We start from the raw sequence: 24,220 nt of genomic DNA, 5'->3' as shown, positions 1-24,220 counted from the left end.
AAATTAATAGTTAGTTTAATATTTTAATTATTTCTAAAAATATATATATTTAAAGAATTACTGATATTCCCTTTACCTCCTATTCTGTTAGCCTGGAATCCTCTTTGAGATCAACGGAGTTGTCTACCCTGTTGTACGCCAGGTCAGAACTGGCATAAAATCTGAGATGATTACACAGCAAAATGCTGAGGAGTCTCAGCAAGACTGGGCCTAGCCACTCGAGCACAATGAAAGATGCAGCCACACCTGGCAAAACTTGAAAGGGTCAGAAAATTCATAAAGAATGCACAGCTGTTAAAGATAAAAGTTAATCAAGGTGCTCTAGAGTCTGTGGAAATTGCACAAGTTCTACCCCACATCAGCAGGCAAAGTACTGTGCAAAAACCTTAGGCACATATATATAGCTACGTTGCCTAAGACTTTTGCACAGTTCTGTATTTGTCAACGTGGAGCAGAGAGTAAGTTTGTAAATCTGGTGGGAGCAAAGGATGTTTGGAATGGCAAGGGTGAAGCGCCTCAGGATGTGGGACAAGTGGCAGAGAAGGAGTGCCAGGAACAGAGGGTGGCACGTGTGCAGTCATATCTAGCCCTGAGACCACCAGGCAAGGTCATTTAATTCCAAAACAATTGGTTTATTGATCATTACAGAATGTCTCTCTGGTGCTTCCCTCTCCCTCCCCTCTCCCTTCCCCTTTTCCCAACTATGCCTCCCCTCTTCCTGACCCCTTCCCACTCTCAGTCCACAATTGAGACCCATATCAGGATCAGGTTTGTCATCACTCATGTCATGAATTTTTTTTTTGTGGCAGCAGTACAGTGCAATACATAAAATTGCTATAGTACTATGCAAAAGCCTAAGACTTTTGCCCAATACTGTAGTTTGAAACAACTACTCAACTGAAGAGTGGCTTGGATCTGTAACCACTGAAAAGGACCATGAAAACACCAACTCATTTGATTACAAATACAAATAGATATTTTCAAAAATATGTATTCACCATTTGTATATTACAACTGAAGGACAATTTAAGAATGTCTTGACAATGCCGTCCACTTCTCATTATCTTATTTTAAAATGTAATTCTTACATCAACATTTATGAAAAGAAAATCTCAATCATACTTTCTTGCTGTAATTGTATCTGATGGTTTATAGATGACCACTAACAGGATGAGTTTACAAAGGCAGATACCATTTCATAAAGGAAGACTATAATTTTAACGAAAATATAAAGGTGGATGCTTGATAATAAAAAATTGGGGCAGAAGTACAGCAGTGTTTCCTGGCCTAATCACATTCCCCAATCTCTCCTTCTCCTGTCACTATCGCTTCAGCAAGTACTATAGTAGATCCATTAAAAATGTATTCAAATCTTTGCATCTAATAGAGGAAGGAAGGCAGAAGGGCTTGCATCTTATTCAGGATTGGAAATCACTGGCAAAGACTTATAATAGCTTATTGTCATCGCAGGAACTAGGTCACAGCAATCAGCCAGGGACAGAATAGATATGTGGGTAATGCTGCAGGAATTAAGTTATTATAAATAATTTCTACAAAAGTTATCAGCAGAACTCTCTCCCTGGACTAACCTGGGACAGTCCTGAAAAACAGTCATTGGGAATGTGATTCATCCATGCTCATTTCAATTGATAGAAGCAGAACAAATCTGAGCTCTTTGGGTGATTTATTGAATTAATTTCAGTATTTAGTCAGCAGTAATCATGCTGCTGAATAACTTCAGAGCTTCAAGAGGGGGACTAAACTTCACTGGTCAAAGCTTACCTGCATCATGCCTGCAAAAGGTGATGGAAGTTATGTGGAAGCAACTGTGCCTTTCCTAGAAATAAGGCCCCCTTGGGAGGGAGATGATGTTGTGTGGCCTGAGTAAAAGAGGTCCAGAGAAAATTTGAGTTGTACTCACAGAAGACAATGGTGTCTCCATATATTTGTTCAATGAGAGATGGTGGTCAATGTTAGGAATCAAACCCAAGACCTCTAATGTAATGCTATAAGAAACTCAGTGACTTGATGTGTGCTTTTCCACTACACCACCAACTTCACATAATATTCAAAGCATTATCACTATTACACCAACCAAAAATCTTAAAGCATTAATTCATATAACATGACTATGACTGTAGTGTATACAATGTACCAAATAAACTCAGAGTTCTAGAGTTCTACAGCACGAAAAGAGGTCCTTCAGCCCAACTCATCCATATTAACCCAACGTTCCAGCCTGAGCTGGTCCCATTTGCCTGCATTTGGCCATTTTCTTCTAAATCTAGGCACCTGTCTAAATGTCTTTCAAACACTGTAATTGAACTCACCTTTACCACTTCCTCTAGCAGCTGGTTCTATTTAACCAACAAATACCATGTGAAAAACTTGTCCCTCAGGTCCCTTTTAAATCTTTCCCTTCTCACCTTAAACATATGTTTTCTACTTTCAAACGTCCTTAAAGAGAAAGACTGTGATGATTCACATTATATGCACTTCATGATTTTATATAATTCTGTAAGGTTACCCCTCAGCTTCCTTCACTCCATGGAAAACAGCCTCAGTTCATCCAATCTCCCAAAATAACTCAAGCCGTCTAGTCTCCGCAACATCCTTATGAACTTTTCTGCACCCACTCCTGTAGCTGGGTGACAAGTGCACACATTATTTTAAGTGTGATCTCACTAATGTCTTCTACAGCTGTACTACGATGTCCCAACCCTTGTACTCAGTGCCTTGACCGATAAAGGTAAATGTGCCAAACACCTTCTTTCCAACCTTTGTCGAACTTTCAGGAACTATGCACTGTTTAGCACTTACTGCCTTAGATCATTCTGACAGCACCTCCCAAACTACCACTACCATTGAATACAGTTCTCCCAATGTAGACACCAACCCGCAAATGTACACAAGGAGGAAAATACACAGAAAACTAGGCTGACAATCAACGTACAATGTCAAAATTTCTTAGTATGGTTGATGCTTAGTAGTCCATATAGTTTCATTCTTATACCATCTTAATGCAGTAATTAAGATTCAAATGAAGGTCTTGCAAGATCATTTTAGAGGGTCATTATCAGCCAATCACAATACTATGTTTCTAGTGTCATAAATAGGCCAGATTGGAAAAAAAGATTTCACACAGGAAACACACATCAAAGTTGCTGGTGAACGCAGCAGGCCAGGCAGCATCTCTAGGAAGAGGTACAGTCGACGCTTCAGGCTGAGACCCTTCGTCAGGACTTCTTTCACACAGGAAGCACAAGTTTTACCATTATAACCAGATCTGTATGTATGTGCTATGCAGAAACAAGCTTTATTTCAACATTGAAGAATGATTGAATGAAGAATGAAAACCGTTCAATCATGAATTTTGTATCAGTTTTGAGATACCGATCTTCAAACTGAAAGAATGATGGTGAATTTCATCATCCATGTGGAAAGTGTTCTAACACTTTGCTTTGTTGCAATCTTTATTGTCACAATGCTATATAGCAAGGCTGATTGTTACAGGATCTTGTTTTACACATATTAAGTTCAAGTCCATTTGTTTAGCTCAGTGATCAGATTAATAATGGTATGGCACTTATTCTCCAGTTGTACACATATCTGTGTACCAAAGCTCGATAACAAAAGTTGGAGTGACCACGTTTCTGAAATGGAATTGTAACGCGCTGTAAGGTTTCACTGTTAATGTAATGGCCTCTCTGTAATGTTTCACCACTAAGGTAATGGTTTCTCTGTAGCAGCAATGCTTGGGTTATGACTAGAGATAACGGGGCTTTGGAATGTGTGCTATCCAATGAGAGGGATGTTGTTCTTTCCTGTGGGTCTGGGAGCAGGGATTTCGTGGTATTTTGTTGGGGAGAGATGAGGAGAGAAGACTCGAATGGAGAGAGTTGGCAGACCGCCGAACTGAGTGGACTTGCAGTGAGGGTCCGAGGGTCGGCTACGCTTGGAAGAGGTCGATAGGGAACTAAAGGACGAAACCATGAGCTCCAACATTGCACATTAGACTTTTTCATGAGAATGGGCCCTTTTCTTTTTTTGTTTCTTTACTAACCATATAGTCAAATTAAGAATTATCCCACATGGATAGGAGATGAGGGTACAAATATTTGACAGAAATTAAGCTCTGCAACAAAGAGAGCATTGCCTCCTGAGGTCTGCCATGCTTCCTAGTAGGTTGTCATACAGCTTGTTTGACCCTCATCAGTCAAGATGATGGTGAGGTTAGATTGAGCAGTTTGCTGTGGACTGTATACAAGGGCACACACATTAGGGACAGGGTCAGTTAAAAGCTGTTTGATTGTCTCTCTATCTTTGATAAATTCACCTCTACCCTTGGCTGGATAGTTTATGATACAGTGAACCAGATGATCATGAAGCCTTTTTTTTACCCATAGTAAGAGTCACTGAGGTATCAAGGTAGGTACCTCTTTTTTTGACAAAGTACATACACATTGAAGGTATTTTGCCCTTGCAGAAAAGTGTGCCCACGACTTTGTTCTCTGAATTAAAAACACAAAACGCAGGAAGTATTCACCACTTCTGATAGCATTCATGGAAGGAGAAACAGAGTTAACATTTCAAGTCAAAGACATTTCATTAGAACAGTTCTAAAATGCTCACTCCGCTTCTCTTCTGCAAAGGCTGTGTATGGTAATTATTTCCAGCATTTTCTGTCTGGCGGCCACTGTATATAACTGACATTCAAGGATTGGATGATTCCTTTAAGTAATGCTGGCAGATGGCCTTTCCTACTACCAATCATGAATTCAGCAGTGAGAGGTTGAGAGGATCTTATGAGAGCACTGGATTCCAAAATGGCAGAATTAACATTAGAGCAGTTTAAGTTCATGATTTGTTTGCTCTGCATATGTCTAATAGATTTACAAAACACTGTACAACAGATAGTAGTGGAAGAAATACTTTAATGATGTTAGTTGAAGATTAGTAGTGGTAATGCGATCATTTGAGTTGAGTATGACTAAGGGGTCTGAGGGTGGCTGTAAAGGCTGATCCAGGATCCACATACTCTGGTGTAGGGTGGATTCCCTTAATGGAGAATGTCTGTGCATGACTTTGTTTAATGTGGGGAGGCTGATGCATGGACAGCTGCAACATGGTCCTTGACAGATCAAGGTAAGAGTCTAGTGATATGGAATACAAGACAAATGGGAACCCTTCACTGCCAATGTGACGTGTCATCATCATCTTCCGCCAGCTCTACGGCTGGAGTCTTAGTTATTTCACTCTTTGCCTGGAACTTCTCCCTAGATCTTACCATCATGGGTGACCCTACCAGGAGATAAGCACCAGATGGCATCGCTCTTGGGATCTCATGAACTCACAGGCCTGTCCACCATGACAAGGTCATGATCCTCAAAGAGGGGTGACAATTCAACATTGAACAGAATACTAAGGAAACTTTCCTGTGTATATCCAATATGTTGCTTGGAAGAATGACTCCAAAACTACAACATGAACGCTGTATGAAATAATATCAAACATTCCTAACTGCTTAGCCAAATACTACAAGCCTTTTATTCTCAATAATTATCAGCATATAAACCAGCTTTTTTCCCTCTATTGATCCTGCATTTATTTTATAATTGCTCAATACAATACTCTTCCACAGTTGTAGCGGTCAGAGACGCTATTACAGCTCAGGGCTTCGGAGTTTATAGTTCAATTCCAACATCATTTGTAAGTAATCCCTGTGGAATGTGTGACTGGCCTCCGGGTGCTCCGGTTTCCTCCCACGGTCCAAAGATGTACTTGTTGGTAGTTTAATTGGTCATTGTAAATTGTCCTGTGATTAGGCTAGGGGTAAAGCGGGGGATTGCTGGGCGGCACGGCTCGAAGGGCTGGGAAGGCCTATTCTGCACTGTATCTCAATAAATAAATGTTTCGATACACCTTCTTAAACCAGTTCAAGGAAGTGTGTTAATGTAGTCCACATTACTGATCCTCTGATCTGCTTAAATCTTGTGAAAAGTTTATGACCTCCGATTGCTTTCTCTCCTCTATCTGACTGATACCAAAAACAACACAACTGCGCCTCTGACTCACTGGACTCCAGTGGTGAAGCATTTTATATCCATTTATGATCTGAGTTTGATATTTGTCATGATCTTGGCAAATATGCAGGTGGATAGTTGAAAATGCAGTGCTTTGAAAAAGTATTCAGCCCTAACCCTTTGTTTACATAGATGAGTATTACAACCAGGGATTTTAATCAATTTAACTGAAAGTTTTTATTTGTGAATCACATGCTCCTTTTTTTCACAGTAGAGCCCAAAAAACAGAATTGTAAAACATGAAAAACTAAAAAAAAAATCAAAAAAATTAAATGTCAGTAGTTCAAAAGTATTCATCCCCCTTTGCTCAGTACTTGGTTGAACCACCTCTAGCAGCTATAATACCCAATAGTCTTTTTGGTTAAGTCTCTATTAGCTTTGCACAATGTGATGGAGCAAGATTTGCCCATTCCTCCTTACAGAATTGCTCAAGTTGTATGCCAAGATAGTTGGACAGCGGTAGTGGACAGTAATCTTGAGGTCTTGCCATTGATGTTCGATTGGCAAATGTCACCCCACTCTTCAATAAGGGAGAGAGGCAGAAGAAAGGAAACTATAGGGCAGTGAGTTTGACCTCAGTGGTTGGGAAGATGTTGGAGTCTCAGGGTACTTGGAGGCACATGATAAAATAGGCCATAGTAAGCATAGTTTCCTCAAGGGAAAATCTAGCCTGACAAATCTATTGGAAATTTTTAAAGAAATAACAAGCAGGATAGACAGAGGAGAATCAGTTGATGTTGTGGACTTGGATTTTCAGAAGGTGCCACACATGAGGCTGCTGAAAAAGCTATAAGCCCATGGTATTACAGGAAAGATTCTAGCATGGATTAAACAGTGGCTGATTGGCAGGAGGTAAAGAATGGGAATAAAGGGAGCCTTTTCTGGTTGGCTGCCAATGACTAGTGGCATTCTACAGGGATCTGTGTTGGGACTGATTCTTTTTGTGTTATATGTCAATGATTTGGATGATGGAATATATGGCTTTGTTGAAAGGTTTGCAGACAATATGAAGATATGTGGAGGGGCAGGTAGTTTTGTGGAAGTAGAGAAGCTTCAGAAGGACTTAGACAGGGCAAATGGCAGATGGAATACAGTGTCGGGAAGTGTATGATCATGCACTTTGGTAGAAGAAATGAAAGGGTTGACTGTTTTCTAAATAGAGAGAAAATACAAAAAACTGAGACACAAAGGGACTTGGGAGTCCTTATGCAGGATTCCCTAAAGGTTAATTTGCAGGTTGAGTCTGTGGTGAGGAAGGCAAATGTGATGTTAGCATTTATTTCAAGAGGACTAGAATATAAAAACAAGGATGTAATGCTGAGATCTTATAAAGCACTGGTTAAGGCTCACTTGGAGTATTGTGAACAGTTTTGGGCCCCTTACCTTAGAAAGGATGTGCTGAAACTGGAGGTTCACAAAATGATTCTAGGATTGAATGCTTGTCATATGAATAGCGGTTGATGGTTCTGGGCCTGGTACTCACTAGAATTTGGAAGAATGAGGGGTGATCTCATTGAAACTTATTGAACGGTGAAAGGCCTCGACAGAGTGGACGTGGAGAGGCTGTTTCCTATGGTGGGAGAGTCTAAGACCAGAGGACACACCCTCAGAACAGAGGGGCGTCCTTTTTGAACAGAGATGAGGAGGTATTTCTTTAACCAGAGAGCAGTGAATCCGTGAAATTCTTTGCCACAAACAGCTATGGAGGTCAAGTCTTTATGTATATGTAAAGCAGAGTTTGATAGATTCTTGATTAGTCAGGGCATGAAGAGATACAGGAGGTGGCAGGAGATTGGGGCTGAGAGGAAATTGGATCAGCCATGATGAAATCGCGGAGCCGACTTGATGGGCCAAATGGTCTAGTTCTGCTCCTATATCTTATGGTCTTGTGGGTTAAGGTCAAGACTCTGACTGGGCCACTCAAGGACATCAATTTTCTTCATTTGATAAAACCTGCCAACTTCTATCAGAAAGTTTATCTTCTGAGGAAGTTCATCTTTCAGCAGGACAACGACCCAAAGCACACTGCCAGAACAACCATGAAGTGGCTTCAAATGAAGAATGGTGGTTCAACTACAAAGGGGGTTGAATACTTTTGAACTGAAGACATTTCAGTTTTTGAATTTTTAGTTTTTATGCTTTACAATTTTTCCTGCTTTTTGGGGCTCTGCTGCAGAAAAAAAAACAAGCATGTGATCCAAGTAAAAATTCTCAGTTAAAGTGATCAAAATCCCTGGTTGTAAAACTCATTTATGTAAACAAAGGGTTGGGGGCTGAATACTTTTTCCAAGGCACTGTACCCTCAACTCCTTTTACCAAGTTGGGTGACAAGAGGGTTTTTATTGTACCCAACATTGTGAGATAATTAACACAAGAATTCTTACATATCCAAAAATGTATGATAAGTAGATGGCAACATTAAAATCGGCTGCAGTTTAAATAAACATAATTTCAAAAACATATGGTAGCATAATTTTCTGCAAAACAACTACAATTCTTCTACCTCAGACTATTCCATTTTCTTAATATTTTTCTGCTTCTCTCTCTCCAGGGCTCATTTCCTGTTGCATAATGGAACTTCTATCAACATTTTCCAGTAATAGAATGATTACTGAGCAAGGTCTAGCTTCCTGCTTACTGACACCATTCAATGTAATTGCCCTAGGAATTGTCTCCATGGCGACTGATGGGTTATAGATTCAAAGGAGCATTCAGACAGGCATTCTTAAAGTACTCTCATTTTCTGCAAATGAAGGTTATATTTGCTTCTTAAATTATTCCATTTTCTTCCGATCTCAACACATTCACTAAACCTGTTATGGTATCTGTTCAGTTAATTTCAAGAGTATCTGATCAAATCAACAAAAAAAAAAGACTGGCTGTCAATGCTGCAGCCTATGGGATCTTGCCACACACTGTCTACATAACACATTTTTTCCCAAAGCAGCTCACTGTCAGCATTTTAAAACACCTTGTGGGTCTGAATAGCCATTGGGTATATTTGAAGCAGAGATTGATAGATTCTTGATTAGTAAGTTCAAAGCTCAAGGTAAATTTGTTATCAAAGTACATATAACAGTAAGTTGCCATTTACAACCCTGAGATTCATTTTCTTGTGGACATACACAATAAACCCAAGAAACAACAGAATCAATGGAAGACCATGCCCAACAGAACAAATAGTAAAGAAAATAAGTAAGTAAATAAATAAATAGGCAGACAAGCAAGCAAGCCAGCATGCAATAAATATCAAGAACATGAAATGAAGAGCTCTGGAAAGTGAGTCCATAGGAATGGGGCGACTGAAGTCGAGCGAAGTTATCCCCTCTGGTTCAAGAGCCTGAAGGGTGAGGTGCTAGAGCTGTTCCTGAAACTGGTAGTGTGGAGCTGGAGGCTTCTGTTCTTTCTTCCTGATGGCAGCAGCGAGGAGAGAGCATGAACTGCATTGTGGGCGCTCCCTGATGATCGATGATGCTTTCCTGCAACAGTGCTCTGTGTAGATGTGCCCAATAGTGGAGAGGGCTTTACCTCTGATGCACTGGGCCATATCCATTACTTTTTGTAGGATTTTCCATTCAAGGGTATTGGTATTTCCACACCAGGCTGTGGTGCAACCAGTCAGTATATTCTCCACCGTGCATCTAAACAGGTTTGTCAAAGTTTTAGATGCCATGTTGAATCTTCGCAAACTTCTAAGGAAGTAGAGGTGCTGCCATGCTTTCTTTGTAATTACACTTACGTGCTGGACAACAGGGCAGATCCTCTGAAATGATAACACCAAACAATTTAAAGTCGCTGACCCTCTCTACCGTTGGTCCCCGATGAAGACCGGCTTATGGACCTCCAGTTTCCTCCTCCTGAAGACAATAAGTAGCTCACAAACAAGAGAAAGTCTGTAGATGCTGGAAATCCAAGCAACACACACAAAATGCTGGAGGAACTCAGCAGGCCAGGTAGCATCTATGGAAAAGTGTACCAGTCAATGTTTTGGGCCGAAACCCTTCATCTGGACTGGAGAAAAAAAAAGATGAGGAGTCAGAATTAGAAGGTGGGAGAGAGGAGAAAGAAACACCGGGTGATAGGTGAAACCAGGAGGGGGGAGGGGTGAAGGAAAGAGTGGTGAAGTTGTTTGCTGAAAGAGATAAAGGGCTGGAGAAGGAGGAATCTGATAGGACAGGACAGAAGGTCATGGAAGAAAGAAAAGGGGGAGGAGCACAAGAAGGAGGTGATGGGCAGGTAAGGAGATAAGGTGAGAGAGGGAAACAGGAACGGGGAATGGTGAAGGAGGCGGGGGGGGGGGGAATTACCAGAAGTTCAAGAAATTGATGATTATGCCACCAGGTTGGAGGCCGCCCAGCTGGAATACTGTATAAGGACATTCAATACCGTCATCCCCTCAAAACTAATCAATAGGATGGCCTCAATACTTCCCTGTGCAATTGGATCCTCGATTTCCTCACTTGCAGACCCCAGTCAGCTTGGATTGGCAACAACATCTCCTCCACAATCTCCCTTAGAACAGGTGCAACACAAGGCTGTGTGCTGTGTATGGCTAAACACAGCTCCCAAGCCATATTCAAGTTTGCTGATGACCCTTCTGTCATTGGCCAAATCAAATGTGGTGGTGAATCAGTATATAGGAGGGAGATTGAAAATCTGGCTGAGTCATGCCTTAACAATAACCTGTCATTCAATGTCAGCAGACCAAGGAGCTGATTAGTGACTTCAGGAGAAGGAAACCAGAGGCCCTTCAAGCCGCACTGCGCAGCAGCAGCACACAATTTAACCCTCGCCTAATCATGTTAATTTACAATGACCAATTAACCTATCAACAGCTATGTCTGTGAACTGTGGGAGCAAACTGGAGCACCCCATGTAGAGGTTGCCTGTACGAACACGCCTTACAGGCAACGATGGAACTGATCCTGGGTTGCTGGTACTGCAAAGCACTGTGCACAGTAAGTACAAGAACATAGTAGAATCAATGAGGAACCGTACCAGACAGGACGGACAAACAACCAATGTGCAAAAGACAACAAACTGTGCAAATACAAATGAAAAAAGAAACCGTGACGCTACCATGCCACTCTTCTATAGATATGTGATGGCGGGTATATTGACTGGTTGCATCACAGTCTGGTATGGAAACACCAATGCCCTTGAACAGAAAATCCTACAGAAAGTATTGGATATGGCTCAGTCCATTCAGGTACAGCCTTCCTCACTATTGAGCATCTCTACACGGAGTGCTGTTGCAGGAAACCAGAATCTATCATCAAGGACCCCCAACACACAGGTCATGCTCTCTTCTCACTGCTGCCATCAGGAAGAAGGTACAGGAACCTCAGGACTCACACCATCAGGTTCAGAAATAGTTATTACCCCTCAACCATCAGTCTCTTGAACCAGTGGGACAACGTCACTCAATTTCAAGTTCCCACAACCCATGGACTTACTTTCAAGGAATCTTCATTTCATGTTCTTGATTTTTACTGCTTATCTACTATTACTTTTTCTTTTTTTCTTTTGTATTTGCACTTTGTTGTCTTATGCACATTGGTTGTTTGTTCGTCTTACTGAGTACGGTTCCACACTGATTCTATTATGGTTCTTGGATTTACTGAGTATGCCTGCAAGAAGCTGAATGTCAGGGTTGTATATGCGACATATATGTACTTTCATAATAACTTTGAAACTGCAATTGACTGTACTCCCAAGGAATGGAATCATATATAGTACTGTCATTATGGCAACAGCACTATTAATCCAATTTGCATGATTAGGTTAGATGAATGGATATACTATGCATTGATATTAAAATGTCAATGCTTTTCAGTTCAAATTAGATAAACTACAAATAGATTTTCATTATAGCAATTCACATCAACATTTAGTAAAGGGTTTATGCTATTATATTCAGTATTTCTAGTTGCCAACCTTTAGGATATAGGAAATGATAAGAAGGGTCTGACTGGCATTACACGACATTTCAAGGTGTCCCTTTGCAAACTCTGCATTTGCAAGTTTAGAAGAAGGTGTGCTTCTCTAATACGAGTAATTTCAAAATTTCTTTGTAGATCTATAATTTAGGATGTCTTTTTTTATGGAGGGAAATGCCCAACAAATGCATTACTCAATACAGCCATGAAGAACAGATTTTAAGACTAAATCCCTTTCTAATTTCAGTAGCAGCTTATCATTTCAATTTGTGCACCCAAGTATCTTGAACAGAAAAATAAAAGCTAAATTAGTTCGAACCTTTTGGCTAAATGTGATGGCTTAAGATACCGAAAGGAAATGGGTTTTTGGAAGGCCTCTTCCAACAAAAACATATTAAGAAAATATCAAAATCAGGTTGTTTTCTTAACTTGGAAATCTGTATTATTGAATATTCTCAATAGCTGTTGGATAATACCCAGGACGAACCAGAAAGTTTAATGTGCACAATTCTCTACCTGCCAAGAAGCTAAAGAAATTCCAGGATTAAAAACCCCAATGGTGTATTCACACTTAAACCTGGCAGCAAATCAACTTGAGTTTACATAATTTGGAAAATCATCTGTAAAGAAAAGATCAGATTGTGAGATTTGAATGTATTTTGAAGACATTTTATGGTATTGCATAAAGACAGGATGCTACTGCAGCATATACATCCGAAAATAATAGGAGAATTAAGAAAATTTGTACTATTATCTTCAAGTGGAATAACTAATTTGGGAAAGATCATAAGATTTTTCTTTCTCTTTTATGGCTCTCTTAATCCCGAAGAGACAGTGTGGCCAACTCCAACTCCTTATTTAGCACCACAACAAAAGAGGAAGTAGTGTTGGGATAAAAAAGGCAAATTATTGTGCACTGAAAAGCTGGACTAATACTATAGATAATGCAATAAGAAGAAATAGAGGCAGCTATGAAGGGCGCTTAGTTTAGTTTAATCAATATTTTTGTTTATTAATGCTGTTTATTTCCCTTATTCATAGAACTGATTCAGTTAGGAGAATCTGCCAATAAGAATCAATTTCAAGAGGAAAAGAAATATCAAGCTGCAAAATAGATCTTCATGATTGTATCTTGCCTGCCATATGTAGGAAGTTTACCAAATTTGACATTCCTGGATTTTAAAAGCCAAATAATTCCCACAGGTTTTAAAAAACAGCTACTTGAAAACAGCATAATTTTGAAAAAATTATGTGCTTCAAAAGAGTAATTGCATCCTTGTGGAATTTATGCCTCAACAAAGATAGTCCACACAAGTACACATTCCTCACTTCCCCACAGAATGTTGGTTCATCATAGTGCTGTCAGAACACTCAGTTACATACCTCACTGTACTTAGAAAGAAATATCCACTCAGGTTGCCCTACTCCTGTGCTAGGAAGCTGGTTCAAGTGTTGGCTTTTAGCCGTGCTTTCACAGAAATAGCTGATATGGAGAAGTTGTCTGTGAATCCTGGTATAATGCAGACTGGAATGACCAATACAGCCACTGAGCACTGACATATGAGTCATGATGAAAACAGATCATTGCAGGAGACTATGTTGATAACCATTCTGTTGCTGCAGTTTGTGTCATCACCAGCTGTTGGATGTTATAGAAGCAGCTGTCTTCCCATCTCTTCATTAGGTTGCAGAAGCTCACAGGCTAGCGACCACCTTTGAGCTTGAAACCCAAGAAGTCTCTGGCCTAGGGAGAGCTGTGTAGCCAAACAAAGAGACAGGAACTTCCATGCCCTTCAACAGGAGGTGATGACAGGCACCATCGGATTCAGTCAGTCTATCAATACATGATGTAAGTGCTGTCGGTTCCCGTTAAAGGTCCATATTTGTGCTGAGTGATCACAGCACTCACCCACACCTGCCAAACACCAGCCTCCATAGACAGCCTCGCCACAGGCAATTCACCGCTAGATTTGTGGCAGGTTTACAGCAGAGCAGCAATGTCATTACTGTATCTCTATATTAGAATCAACTTCATAAATACTCTCATTCCCGGGTTACAAATTCATCCTGAGTTACAAGTGAGGTATCAGTGTAGGTTCATTAATTGCCATATGGCCTATCAACTAACCAGTGTAGGTTCCTTTGTGCTGCTTCTTGGAAAAGCAAATGGACAGAGATAGAACTATAAACAGAACATCCTTTATTAAAGACAGTAGCTCTCAACTAAACAGAAGTACCTTATATAACTCAATTAGATTTTAAGGGTGCTTTTAGACGTAAATACTATGCAGAGCAATCAATCGTTATTGATTAATCTTAAAAGATGAATACATAACACACAGAAAATCATTTAAGTACCTACTTTTGTATAGAAATAATATCCCAAGGTGCATCGCAGCTATGTAACTGAACAAGTTATGTCAAAGTTCATACGGAGAGATGATGAGAAATGGCCAAAGGTTTGGGAAAAAAGGTAGGTTTTAAGGAGCAATCTTAAAAGTAGAAAGTGAAGTTGAAAAGCAGAGGGGTTTATACTAGGAATTCTGGAGCTTAACACCTTGCTGGGTGATGTTCTAGCAGCTACTATTACAGTGATTGAGTTCAGATAAGTTCCATTAGCCAGGCTGGATGAGCACCAATAACTAGGACAATTATATTGCTGAAAATTACAGGAAAGAATAAGGTAGACGTAGATTTGAATGCAAAGATGATAATTTTAAAATCAAAGCACTGCTTAAACATCAATTTTGATATTGATACAATAACATCAGTGTATAGAAATTTGGGAACCATAGATCCAAAGTAACTTTTTGCATGTGTAGGGGTATATAGTCTTTCATACAGTTCCTATATTAACCTTAAAATATTTTATTTTGAAAGAAAACGACCTAATTTGCGAATGGATGATCATTACTAATTATTTCCACTATGTACCAAAGGACTCTTCTACTTTTAATAAACATGTTCATAAGATTGCTTATAAAAGTAGTTTAAATGGTGAAATTATAATTTCACTTTATCCCCCCTATAACAGTCCAGCAAACATCTGAGGGTACACTCTCCAAATAAACCTCAAGAGTAGCACTTGTGCTCTGTATAAATAATGTTCAAACTTATTGAAACTGCAAATATATTGACTTCACAATACTGTGAATATAATGCCTGGATGACATTATAAAAGTAAAGAAAGCCACACACTGTTTTCTATTTCTTGTATATAATTCTGTGAATAAAATTTATTTTCGAAATAAAAATATTGCCATTTTAATATTGAAAAATATAACACCTTATTTAGCCAAAGCATGGTTCCTTGAGACAATTGATCAGATAATTGTTTTTTGATGCTTAATAATAGTTATAAAATATAACCCAGCACAATCCACCAAGAGGACAGGTAGGACAGTCTGTGTGGTAGTGTGTTCCTTCTGTCATTTATGCTGGGTCATTTATGCTGGGTTACTGTATGCTGCTGACGCATGGACTCCTGGTTATCAGTTTCATCCTCAGTGTCCCTTCTCCATTTTCAGGCCAAGAATTCCTATTGGTCAGTGAAGATGTTGCATTTTTTGCTAAGAACCTTTTAAAAATATTCATAAATCATTTTCCCTGATCTCATGGCTATCTCTTCTTAGGACAATATTTCAAGTAGCGCCATTTTGGAAGTGTGATATAAGACCAATGAATGAGACGACCTGCTTCTGTATATTTAGGGCCTCAGTGCTATAGTGTTTATTTGGCAATTTACTTAACTAAAGATGCTATTGGTGGTATGTTCACAGTGTCTTGAGTTTTCTCTACAAAGACCATCCCTTCCACTCTACCCACTCCCCACAAATCTACTCCCAGGAGATTACAGGTGCAGGAATCTGGATCAACAAGCAGCATTGATAGCACCCACCATCACCTTCCCCCTTTCAATCCTGGTATGATAAGAATGTCCAGGAGCTAACTGCAAGGGCAAGACTTTACCGGATTGGAAGCTCTACCATTCCCCAATGAAAAGGAACAGCTCCACAATCACCTGAAAACTAGAAGCAAAGATCTAGGTAGTTATTATAAAGTAAGACAGAACTTCAATTTGTATATTCATAATTGCCATCTAAAATGTGCAAAAGGGAAGACTCCAGTTGATAGAAACATAGAAACATAGAAAATAGGTGCAGGAGTAGGCCATTCAGCCCTTCAAGCCTGCACCGCCATTCAGTATGATCATGGCTGATCATCCAACTCAGAACCCTGTACCTGCCTTCCCTCCATACCCCCTGATCCCCGTAGCCACAAGGGCCATATCTAACTCCCTCTTAAATATAGCCAATGAACCGGCCTCAACTGTTTCCTGTGGCAGAGAATTCCACAGATTCACCACTCTCTGTGTGAAGAAGTTTTTCCTAATCTCGGTCCTAAAAGGCTTCCCCTTTATCCTCAAACTGTGACCCCTCGTACCGGACTTCCCCAACATCGGGAACAATCTTCCTGCATCTAGCCTGTCCAATCCCTTTAGAATTTTATACGTTTCAATAAGATCCCCCCCTTAATCTTGATGATTATGATGATAATTTTGTGAGGAAGAAAAAGGTTGAAAAAGCTGAGATTAGGTTAGCATTCCTCTGGAGCAAAATGAAAAGATGTTGAAGGGAATGAAGAAATTGTACAGCTACTTGCCTCCATGAGCCAGGCCACAGAATATAAGAGCAGGAAAGTTAAGATACAGGTTATAAGTAGGACATAGGTTAGGCCACAGCAGGAGTACTGGGTGCTACTTTAAAGGAAGGTTCTGAATGCATTGGAGAGGGTGTTAGGAGGTTGTCTGCGATGGACCATTTCACTTCCGACCAGAGATCAACTGTCTGGGTCTGGGCAGGACGAAGGGGAAAACTGATTGAGGTTTACAAAATTAAGTGGTTCACAGGTAGGGTAGCTGGTAGTGAACTTTTCCCCATAGCAGAAGTATCTAAAAGCAGAGAACAGTGACTTAGGGTAAAGGGGGCTTAGAGGGGATCCAAGAAATTTGGAACAACTGTGCAAGTGCGTAGCCGAGACAGACACTCCCACAACATTTAAGAAGCATCTAGATGAGCACTTGAATTACCAACTCATAGAAGGCTACGGAGCAAATTCTCATGAACTGGATAAATATAGAAAAGCAATTTATGGTCAGAATGGACATGGTAGGTGAGAGGCAACAGGAAAACTGCAGATGCTGGAAATTCAAGCAACACACATCAAAGTTGCTGGTGAACGCAGCAGGCCAGGCAGCATCTCTAGGAAGAGGTACAGTCGACGTTTCAGGCCGAGATCCTGACGAAGGGTCTCGGCCTGAAACATCGACTGTACCTCTTCCTAGAGATGCTGCCTGGCCTGCTGCGTTCACCAGCAACTTTGATGTGTGTTGTAGGTCGGAGGGCCTGTTTCTGTGCTGGATGACTCCATGATGATCATTCATATATAGATATCACTGAGTATAAAACTGTTACACTGTAAATCCAGGCCAGAAGATCCCTGCACTGAAAACTTGAGGAGCATGGAGTGCTTATTTATTTATTTATTTATTTATTGCTATTTTATATTTGAATTTGCACAGTTTGTTGTCTTCTGCACTCTTGGTTGATCTTTCACTGATCCTGTTATAGTTACTATTTTATAGATTTGCTGAGTATGCCCACAGGAAAATGAATCTCAGAGCTCTATATAGTGACAAATATGTACTTTATAATAAATTTACTTTGAACTTTTACTATTGAAATTAGCATGAGATGACTGAATGACACCAACAGTGGCCGGGTCAAAGACTTCATAAATTATAGAGTGACCATAATACAGCAATAGATGTGCAATAACCCCTCTCCAAATTAAGATTTTCATGCAAAGTTCACAAAGATGATCAGTAAGCTCAAGCCATCCTGTGCATCTAATCAGCTCAAAACTGAAAATGTGAGTTAACGTTGTTTGACAATGAACACCTATGAAGGGTTGTATTTTTACACTTAATTGCCCTATGGGGTAAAATTATCTCTAAAAATATTCCAAACTAGAATGTCTAAGATGCTGCAAGGGATCCAGCATTGTTTATTTAATCAGGATAAAATTTTAATTATGAAAGCCACAAAGGAAGAGAACCTTCAGGCATTTGAGGAAGGCTTTAGAAGATGATATCAACATAAAATGGCATATGTGTTTTTATGCAATATGAAGCAATTTATTCAGATAAAATAAATGAAATTGGACTGCAGCCAGTCATCGGGAAAGTTGAGGTCATGATCAGAACCAGAAACCCTGAAAACATAATTGAACTTTAATTTCTATAGGTATGATCCAACATAATACTAAATTTCCACCAGAATTTGTGACAATGTTGACATCAGTTATAAAGGGAAAAAAAAACAAGGTTTGATGATGGGATAAAAGCTTGCAAAAAATCGTTTAGTGTTTTGAAAGAAAAGACTTGGCAGCAAGTCCTTTATGATACCAAATGCAAAATCACGCACTGCTTCCATCTATGGAAAAGGGACAGTATTCAGTTAAGTCATATTCAGTGGTCGTAAGAAGCCACTGGCTTATATGTTATGCACACTGAATAAAAATGAAAAGAAAGCTACGTTCAAACTTGGCTTCTGCCTTTCCTGCTCCCTTCTTCTTTGTCAGTTCCACTAAGGGGGGTATATTCCAGTTTCTAGGTCTAATGAAACGTCTATTCCTGAAATATTGAGGTATCTTTCTCCTATTAAATGATGGTTGAGCATTGCAGAATTCTCTGCTGTTGCTTTGCCACATGAGCTCAGGTGACTGAAGAATCAGGTACGGCACCACTATCTCAGACAGCCAGGAAGGCAAGTGACACCTGAATAATCTGAAATTAGTTAAAAGTACAGAAATATTTAAGCTATACATTCTGCTGGACAAACAACATCATATTGGTGCCAAATAGGCACGTGCATTGGATCCAACTTCTGCTGCAATTACACTGAAGCCTTTCATATTTATCTTTCAGCTCCTGCTATTATTCCATCTGGCTAAGGTTCAATGTCTCCCTGCATTGAGTAGATCCAAACTCTGATTCATACCTCATTGCAATGGATGGCTATTACTAGTGCTATCAATCAGTACTGTTGTCATTGCTTGTTTGATTTACAATGCATAGGGAACTACATAAGGATGATCAATGTCCGCCTACAATTAAGTACTACCTCCAGCACTGGAAAGGACAAAGAGAAACACTTGCATTTATATAAATGTTCATTGCATTTCAGATTAGCCTCCAAAGAGAATTAAAACTAATTACATTTTAGAGGTAGAAAATATTGTAGCACAGAAACTTGCACATAAAAAGTATGAATGATTATATAATCTTCAGTTAATAATAGTAGTTTAGTATTAAGCTTTCTTTCTTCTTTTTGTGATTGAAGTTGACTTGCTTCCACTGTTTTGTGGGTTCTGAGGCAACTGTTAAGGCCAATATGAGGACTGTCGACTTTCTCAGATAAGGCAAAGGTGCCTCTGACAACACAGGTTAATGTTTAGCTTTTGAACTGCTGTGATCCTTCTGTCATTTCCACATTGCGTGCAAGCTCCCAACGCTCTCAATGACTTCTAAGTGCTCCTTTTCGACTTTGTACAGTCATGGGCCAAAAATTTCCCAGAGTCAGCGAGGTTGATGCAATTTTACAGGGAAGAAGCTTTGAGCACATCATTGACGCTATTTTGCTGTCTGCTTAGTAAGCTCTTCCAAGAATATATCTCAGAATAGAGCATCTGTTTCAGGAGTCAGGTGTTCAGGTTTACAAATATTGTGATCTTGCCCAGTGAACTGGCCAAATTAATAGATTAATTCTTAAGCTTCCTTCTCATAATTTCACTGAGAAACAGAAAACATCTAACTTTCAGGTTATCCTGGTACCAGCACAGATATGCCCAAATCTATAACACTTTTGGAAATGACAGCTTTTGACATCGAGACAAGTCTGTTACCAGTTAAACAACCAGTAGTTAATGTTCATGGTCTGGAAGTTGTTCCATGCCTGAAATTGGTTATTAATATGGGTTACAATTGTTAGATATGTGCACATGAATCTGAAGGCGGGTTCCTCATGATTGTCATAGTCAGTGGAGAGGAGTGGCGGGATGAGTTCCCACTACCTATTAAGTGTACCAATAGTATGCATCTCAAATAGCTTCTGACAACCAAGTCCAGCTCCTGGCCTTCATATGTAGCTCAGCTACTAAGCCCAGCGGAACCATTTCTACTGACAGGAGACAGGGCAAAAGCAGGTTACCGGTGCCTTAAAACCAGTCACTTTGGGCAGATTGGGCTCATCAGCAGTGGTTGGCAGCTCAGCTAGGAGAAAGAAAACTCTGAACTCAAACTTCCACTGCCTTGTCCACTCATAGGGAAGGCTTCAGGAGAAAAAAACAGGAAAAGTCCGGAGCTAGAGCCTCCTAAGGTAGTCCTACATTGAGTTCAACGCTGACTGGCAACTACTGCAACACTGCTGGTGCCAAACTGTATCAACCTCTGCCATTCCTTTGGATTAATCAGCTGTGTGGAGAGGGGGAGGCTGCTGAATGGGAACTATTTTAAAAATTACATTTTCCACGCCCTTTACCCTCCGACGATATTCAGTAAACCTTGCCAGTTCAGCTAACCTTAACATAATTTCCTGGTTCAAGAGATAAATAACAAACCAAACCATAGTCCTCTACCAATATTTTTCACTCATTACTGATTGAATCTAGAGTGCCAATTACAATGATTCACAGAGCTGGGTAAAATTATCATCTTACCTTAACTGTTTCCAGATCAGTTTTCCCCATTTCTTCTGTTTCATCTATCAATATGAGGGAGGTTTAGAAGTAAAAGCCATGCAGGAACAGAAGGAGCATATTTAATGAAGGAAAATGCTTTTACAGAATGGTTCTATACAGTACTTGCAAAAAAACCGATACATGCTGAATATTGAATGATGGTGCAAGGTTTCAGGTTACAATCTAGTTTTCCAAGTAGACAAGCTCTGGCTTTTTAATTGGTAATTTATGAATAAAAACAAGATTGATATTTTAATTATTTAAATCACCTTCAAGATCAATTGGTATAAATGGAAAATGAGATTCATTAGATATATCATCAATAAGAAATGCAAAAAAGGTTTCAGAACATTAAATGTCCACAAAATAACGTGACAAACACCAAAAAACATTTTTGAACTTACTTAGAAAATTGCAAAATTCATAAAAAATAGGTGCTTTACACTCATGCTGTAGCTGTAATAATCTCTATTAAAGTGCCTGACCTACCTCTGCTCTGAGCTCCTAGTATAATATTAAAAGCCCGAGTGTCTTGTGAATCTTATCAGCTTAGCACAGTAAGTACAGCCTGAATTATCAAAACTGTAAACGCAGTACGCAAAGAAACCAGAATTAAGAGAATTCTTTTTTCCACTGTTACTGAAGAGAAGTATTAATCAATTACAGTTGTGGAGATATGACCATCACCCAGCCTGCTGTTGTGTACAGTGCTTGCCACAAATCTTTTCCACTGCCGTGATGGACACCAGCAACCCAACCAGACAATACATACTTCCACAGACCACACAGCTCTCCACAGGAACATTTGTTTGCTAAACTTCTATACCAGGTACAGCAAACTCATTGGAATCAATGGAAGAAATTTGCTGCTAGGAAATTAGTAAAGTTTTTTTTTAATTGCTTGGATCGTCTGTGATTGACTTCATGGCTGTAGACTCACTTCTGTGAACTTCAGCTCTGAATGTTATTGCTTTTACTGTTTGCAACGTTTGTTTTTTCTTCTGCACATTAGGTGCTTGGAGGTCTTTATTTAATAGGTTCTATTAGATTTCTTTGTTCTGTGGCTGCCTGTAAGGAGAAATCTCAAGGTTGCATAGAGTATACATACTTTGATAATAAACATACTTTGCACCTTGAATGCTTTATCATTTGAAATGTGGACATGTGTGCATTTACTTTTAAGCACTTTAATTATTTTTTACATAATTTTTAATTGTTGGTAGATCCTGATCAAATAATTCTGAATGCCAGTGAACAAACATTGAAAGCAGTTTTGACTATCTGTGGATATGCGGTGCAAGATCTCACATTGTTTTTGCCACTATAGGTGGTCATTTGTGCTCTAAAAGATTGTGCTGCTTTGCATCTTGCTGATGTCCTTGAAGGAACCAGTGACCATGAGATCCAGACGAAGGTGACCAGCAAATCTGGGATAGCTGAAGGATACTCACATATTCATGTGAGGCTATAGAAACTGTTGCCTAGTAGAGGATATTGTCAATGATGACCTGCAGGAAGCAGATCAATTACAAGATATGCACACTTGTAGAGGGCGAAGGCCAGAACAAGATATAACTAGAGTTTCTTATGAGGCCAGATGAAAAACTCCTGCTCAAATTGACTTCAAAAAATTGAATGTTTAATGTGGCAGGTCTAAATAGGCCAAGATTTAAAAAATCGCCAATTCAATTAAAATGCCCTTTTTATAATTGCAGATGAGTCAGTGTAATAATGAGGGTCCAATCCTGCAAATCTCTCAACTACTCAAATCAAGACATTGTAATCTCTGCTCCTGTCTATATCTTATTTTCTGTGAGATTATCTGCAATTCTTTCTCTACTTGGAACTGTTGAATTTAGCATAAGAAATTCAGCACATTGTAGTGACCAAAGGAAAGTGAATTCCACCATCCATTTACAAGGAACATCAATGATTCTACACAACATAAGCAGAATATGGAAGATAATTTAGTTTAGTTGTGGGAGAAAATAATTGATCATTTGCCACCTGAGCTATTCATGGTTCATCAGTCAATGACACTGATAAACACCTTCCACAATGCATAGGAATACTTCTGATACATTTTTCTTCATGATTGCACAGTCAAGCTGAATTTTAAGTCATAACTCTGGAAACACGTCAGTTAAAAGAAGGTAACACACACAAAATGCTGGTGGAATGCAGCAGGCCAGGCAGCATCTATAGCAAGAAGTACAGTCAACGTTTCGGGTCGAGACCCTTCGTCAGAACTGTTTGCTAGTTAAAAGAGGGTGTATATTGTATTGATAAATTCCTATTTTTGTCCCCTCTGCCATCCATGAACGTGAGCTAATCTAAAAAGTTATAGCATCAAGTGTTATAGCTAAGGAAGGGTAGAGGGTAGGACAAAATATGAATACAGAGAGTAGGATTAAATAGATCAAAAGCTTCGTTCTCTGAACAAACTTTTAAATGCATGCCATGGTCTCTGTGGAAGGCTGAACCAAACTGTTTATAACATACATTCCATTGACCTTGAGCCAACCTTTATTATTTCATCTCAAAGAACATTCATTTCCATCCCCAATATATTTCAAGTGTACAGATCTGCACCAGCTTTAGTTACTAAGAGCCTCATCCATTTTTTTTAACACCTGGTCTCAACTATCCAATGTACTACCAGTCAGCCTCCAACTTCAGCCATTCATAAACTTGAACTGATCTAAAAAGGCTCATGGTATTTGGAGTATAAACATGGGTGACGGCTAGGATAAAATATAGAAAGAAAGAGTAGGATCAAACAGGTCATTTTCATTTTAGTGGGCAAGTATTGCAAAGGTTAGTGCAGTGGACATCTATCACAATAGGTAACATTTCACTCAATGCCAGCAAAACCAAACAGCTGATAATTGACTACAGGAGGAGGAAACCAGAGGTCCATGAGCCAGTCCTCATCAGGGGATCAGAGATAGAGAGGCTCAGAAACTTTAAATTCTTTGGCATTATCATTTCAGAATATCTGTCCTGGTTCGAACATATAAGTGCCATTACAAAGAAGGCATGACAGTGTGTTCTACTTTCTGAGACGTTTGCGAAGATTTAACTTTGACAACATTCTATAGATGCATGGTGGAGAGTATACTGATTGGTTGCATCACAGCCTGGTATGGAAACACCAATGCCTTTGAAAGGAAAAGCCTACAAAAAGTAATAGATACAGCTCAGTGCATCACGGTCTCTTCTCGTTGCTGCCATCAAGGAGGTAGAGGAGCAGTCAATCCCATACCATCATGTTCAAGAATTGTTATTACCCCTCAACTATCAAGATCCTGACCAGACTGGGTAACTTCACTCACCTGAATACTGTACTGAATCCACAACCTATAGACTCACTTTCAAGGACTCTACAACTCAGGTTCT

The 24,220-nt window shown here is 39.5% G+C and overlaps 1 protein-coding gene across 13 annotated transcripts in view; it reads right to left on the bottom strand.

The window, feature by feature from the left end:
- The window catches only part of gramd1ba (GRAM domain containing 1Ba), a 600,767-nt gene that overhangs the window by 207,568 nt on the left and 368,979 nt on the right, over positions 1 to 24,220 (bottom strand). Inside the window, exon 4 of one of the 13 annotated variants that reach the window (XM_072238338.1) lies at positions 20,801 to 20,844. The exons of the other annotated variants lie outside the window; for them this stretch is intronic. Coding sequence (XP_072094439.1) covers positions 20,801 to 20,844 — 44 coding nt within the window. The remainder of the gene's footprint in view (positions 1 to 20,800; positions 20,845 to 24,220) is intronic. 13 annotated transcript variants of the gene reach the window in all.

The sequence above is a fragment of the Mobula birostris genome, chromosome 20 (assembly GCF_030028105.1).
Source record: "Mobula birostris isolate sMobBir1 chromosome 20, sMobBir1.hap1, whole genome shotgun sequence".
Classification (NCBI taxonomy): Eukaryota; Metazoa; Chordata; class Chondrichthyes; order Myliobatiformes; family Myliobatidae; genus Mobula; species Mobula birostris.
Note: the sequence above shows the minus strand (reverse complement) of the source record. Positions and strands in the feature narration are given on the sequence as shown.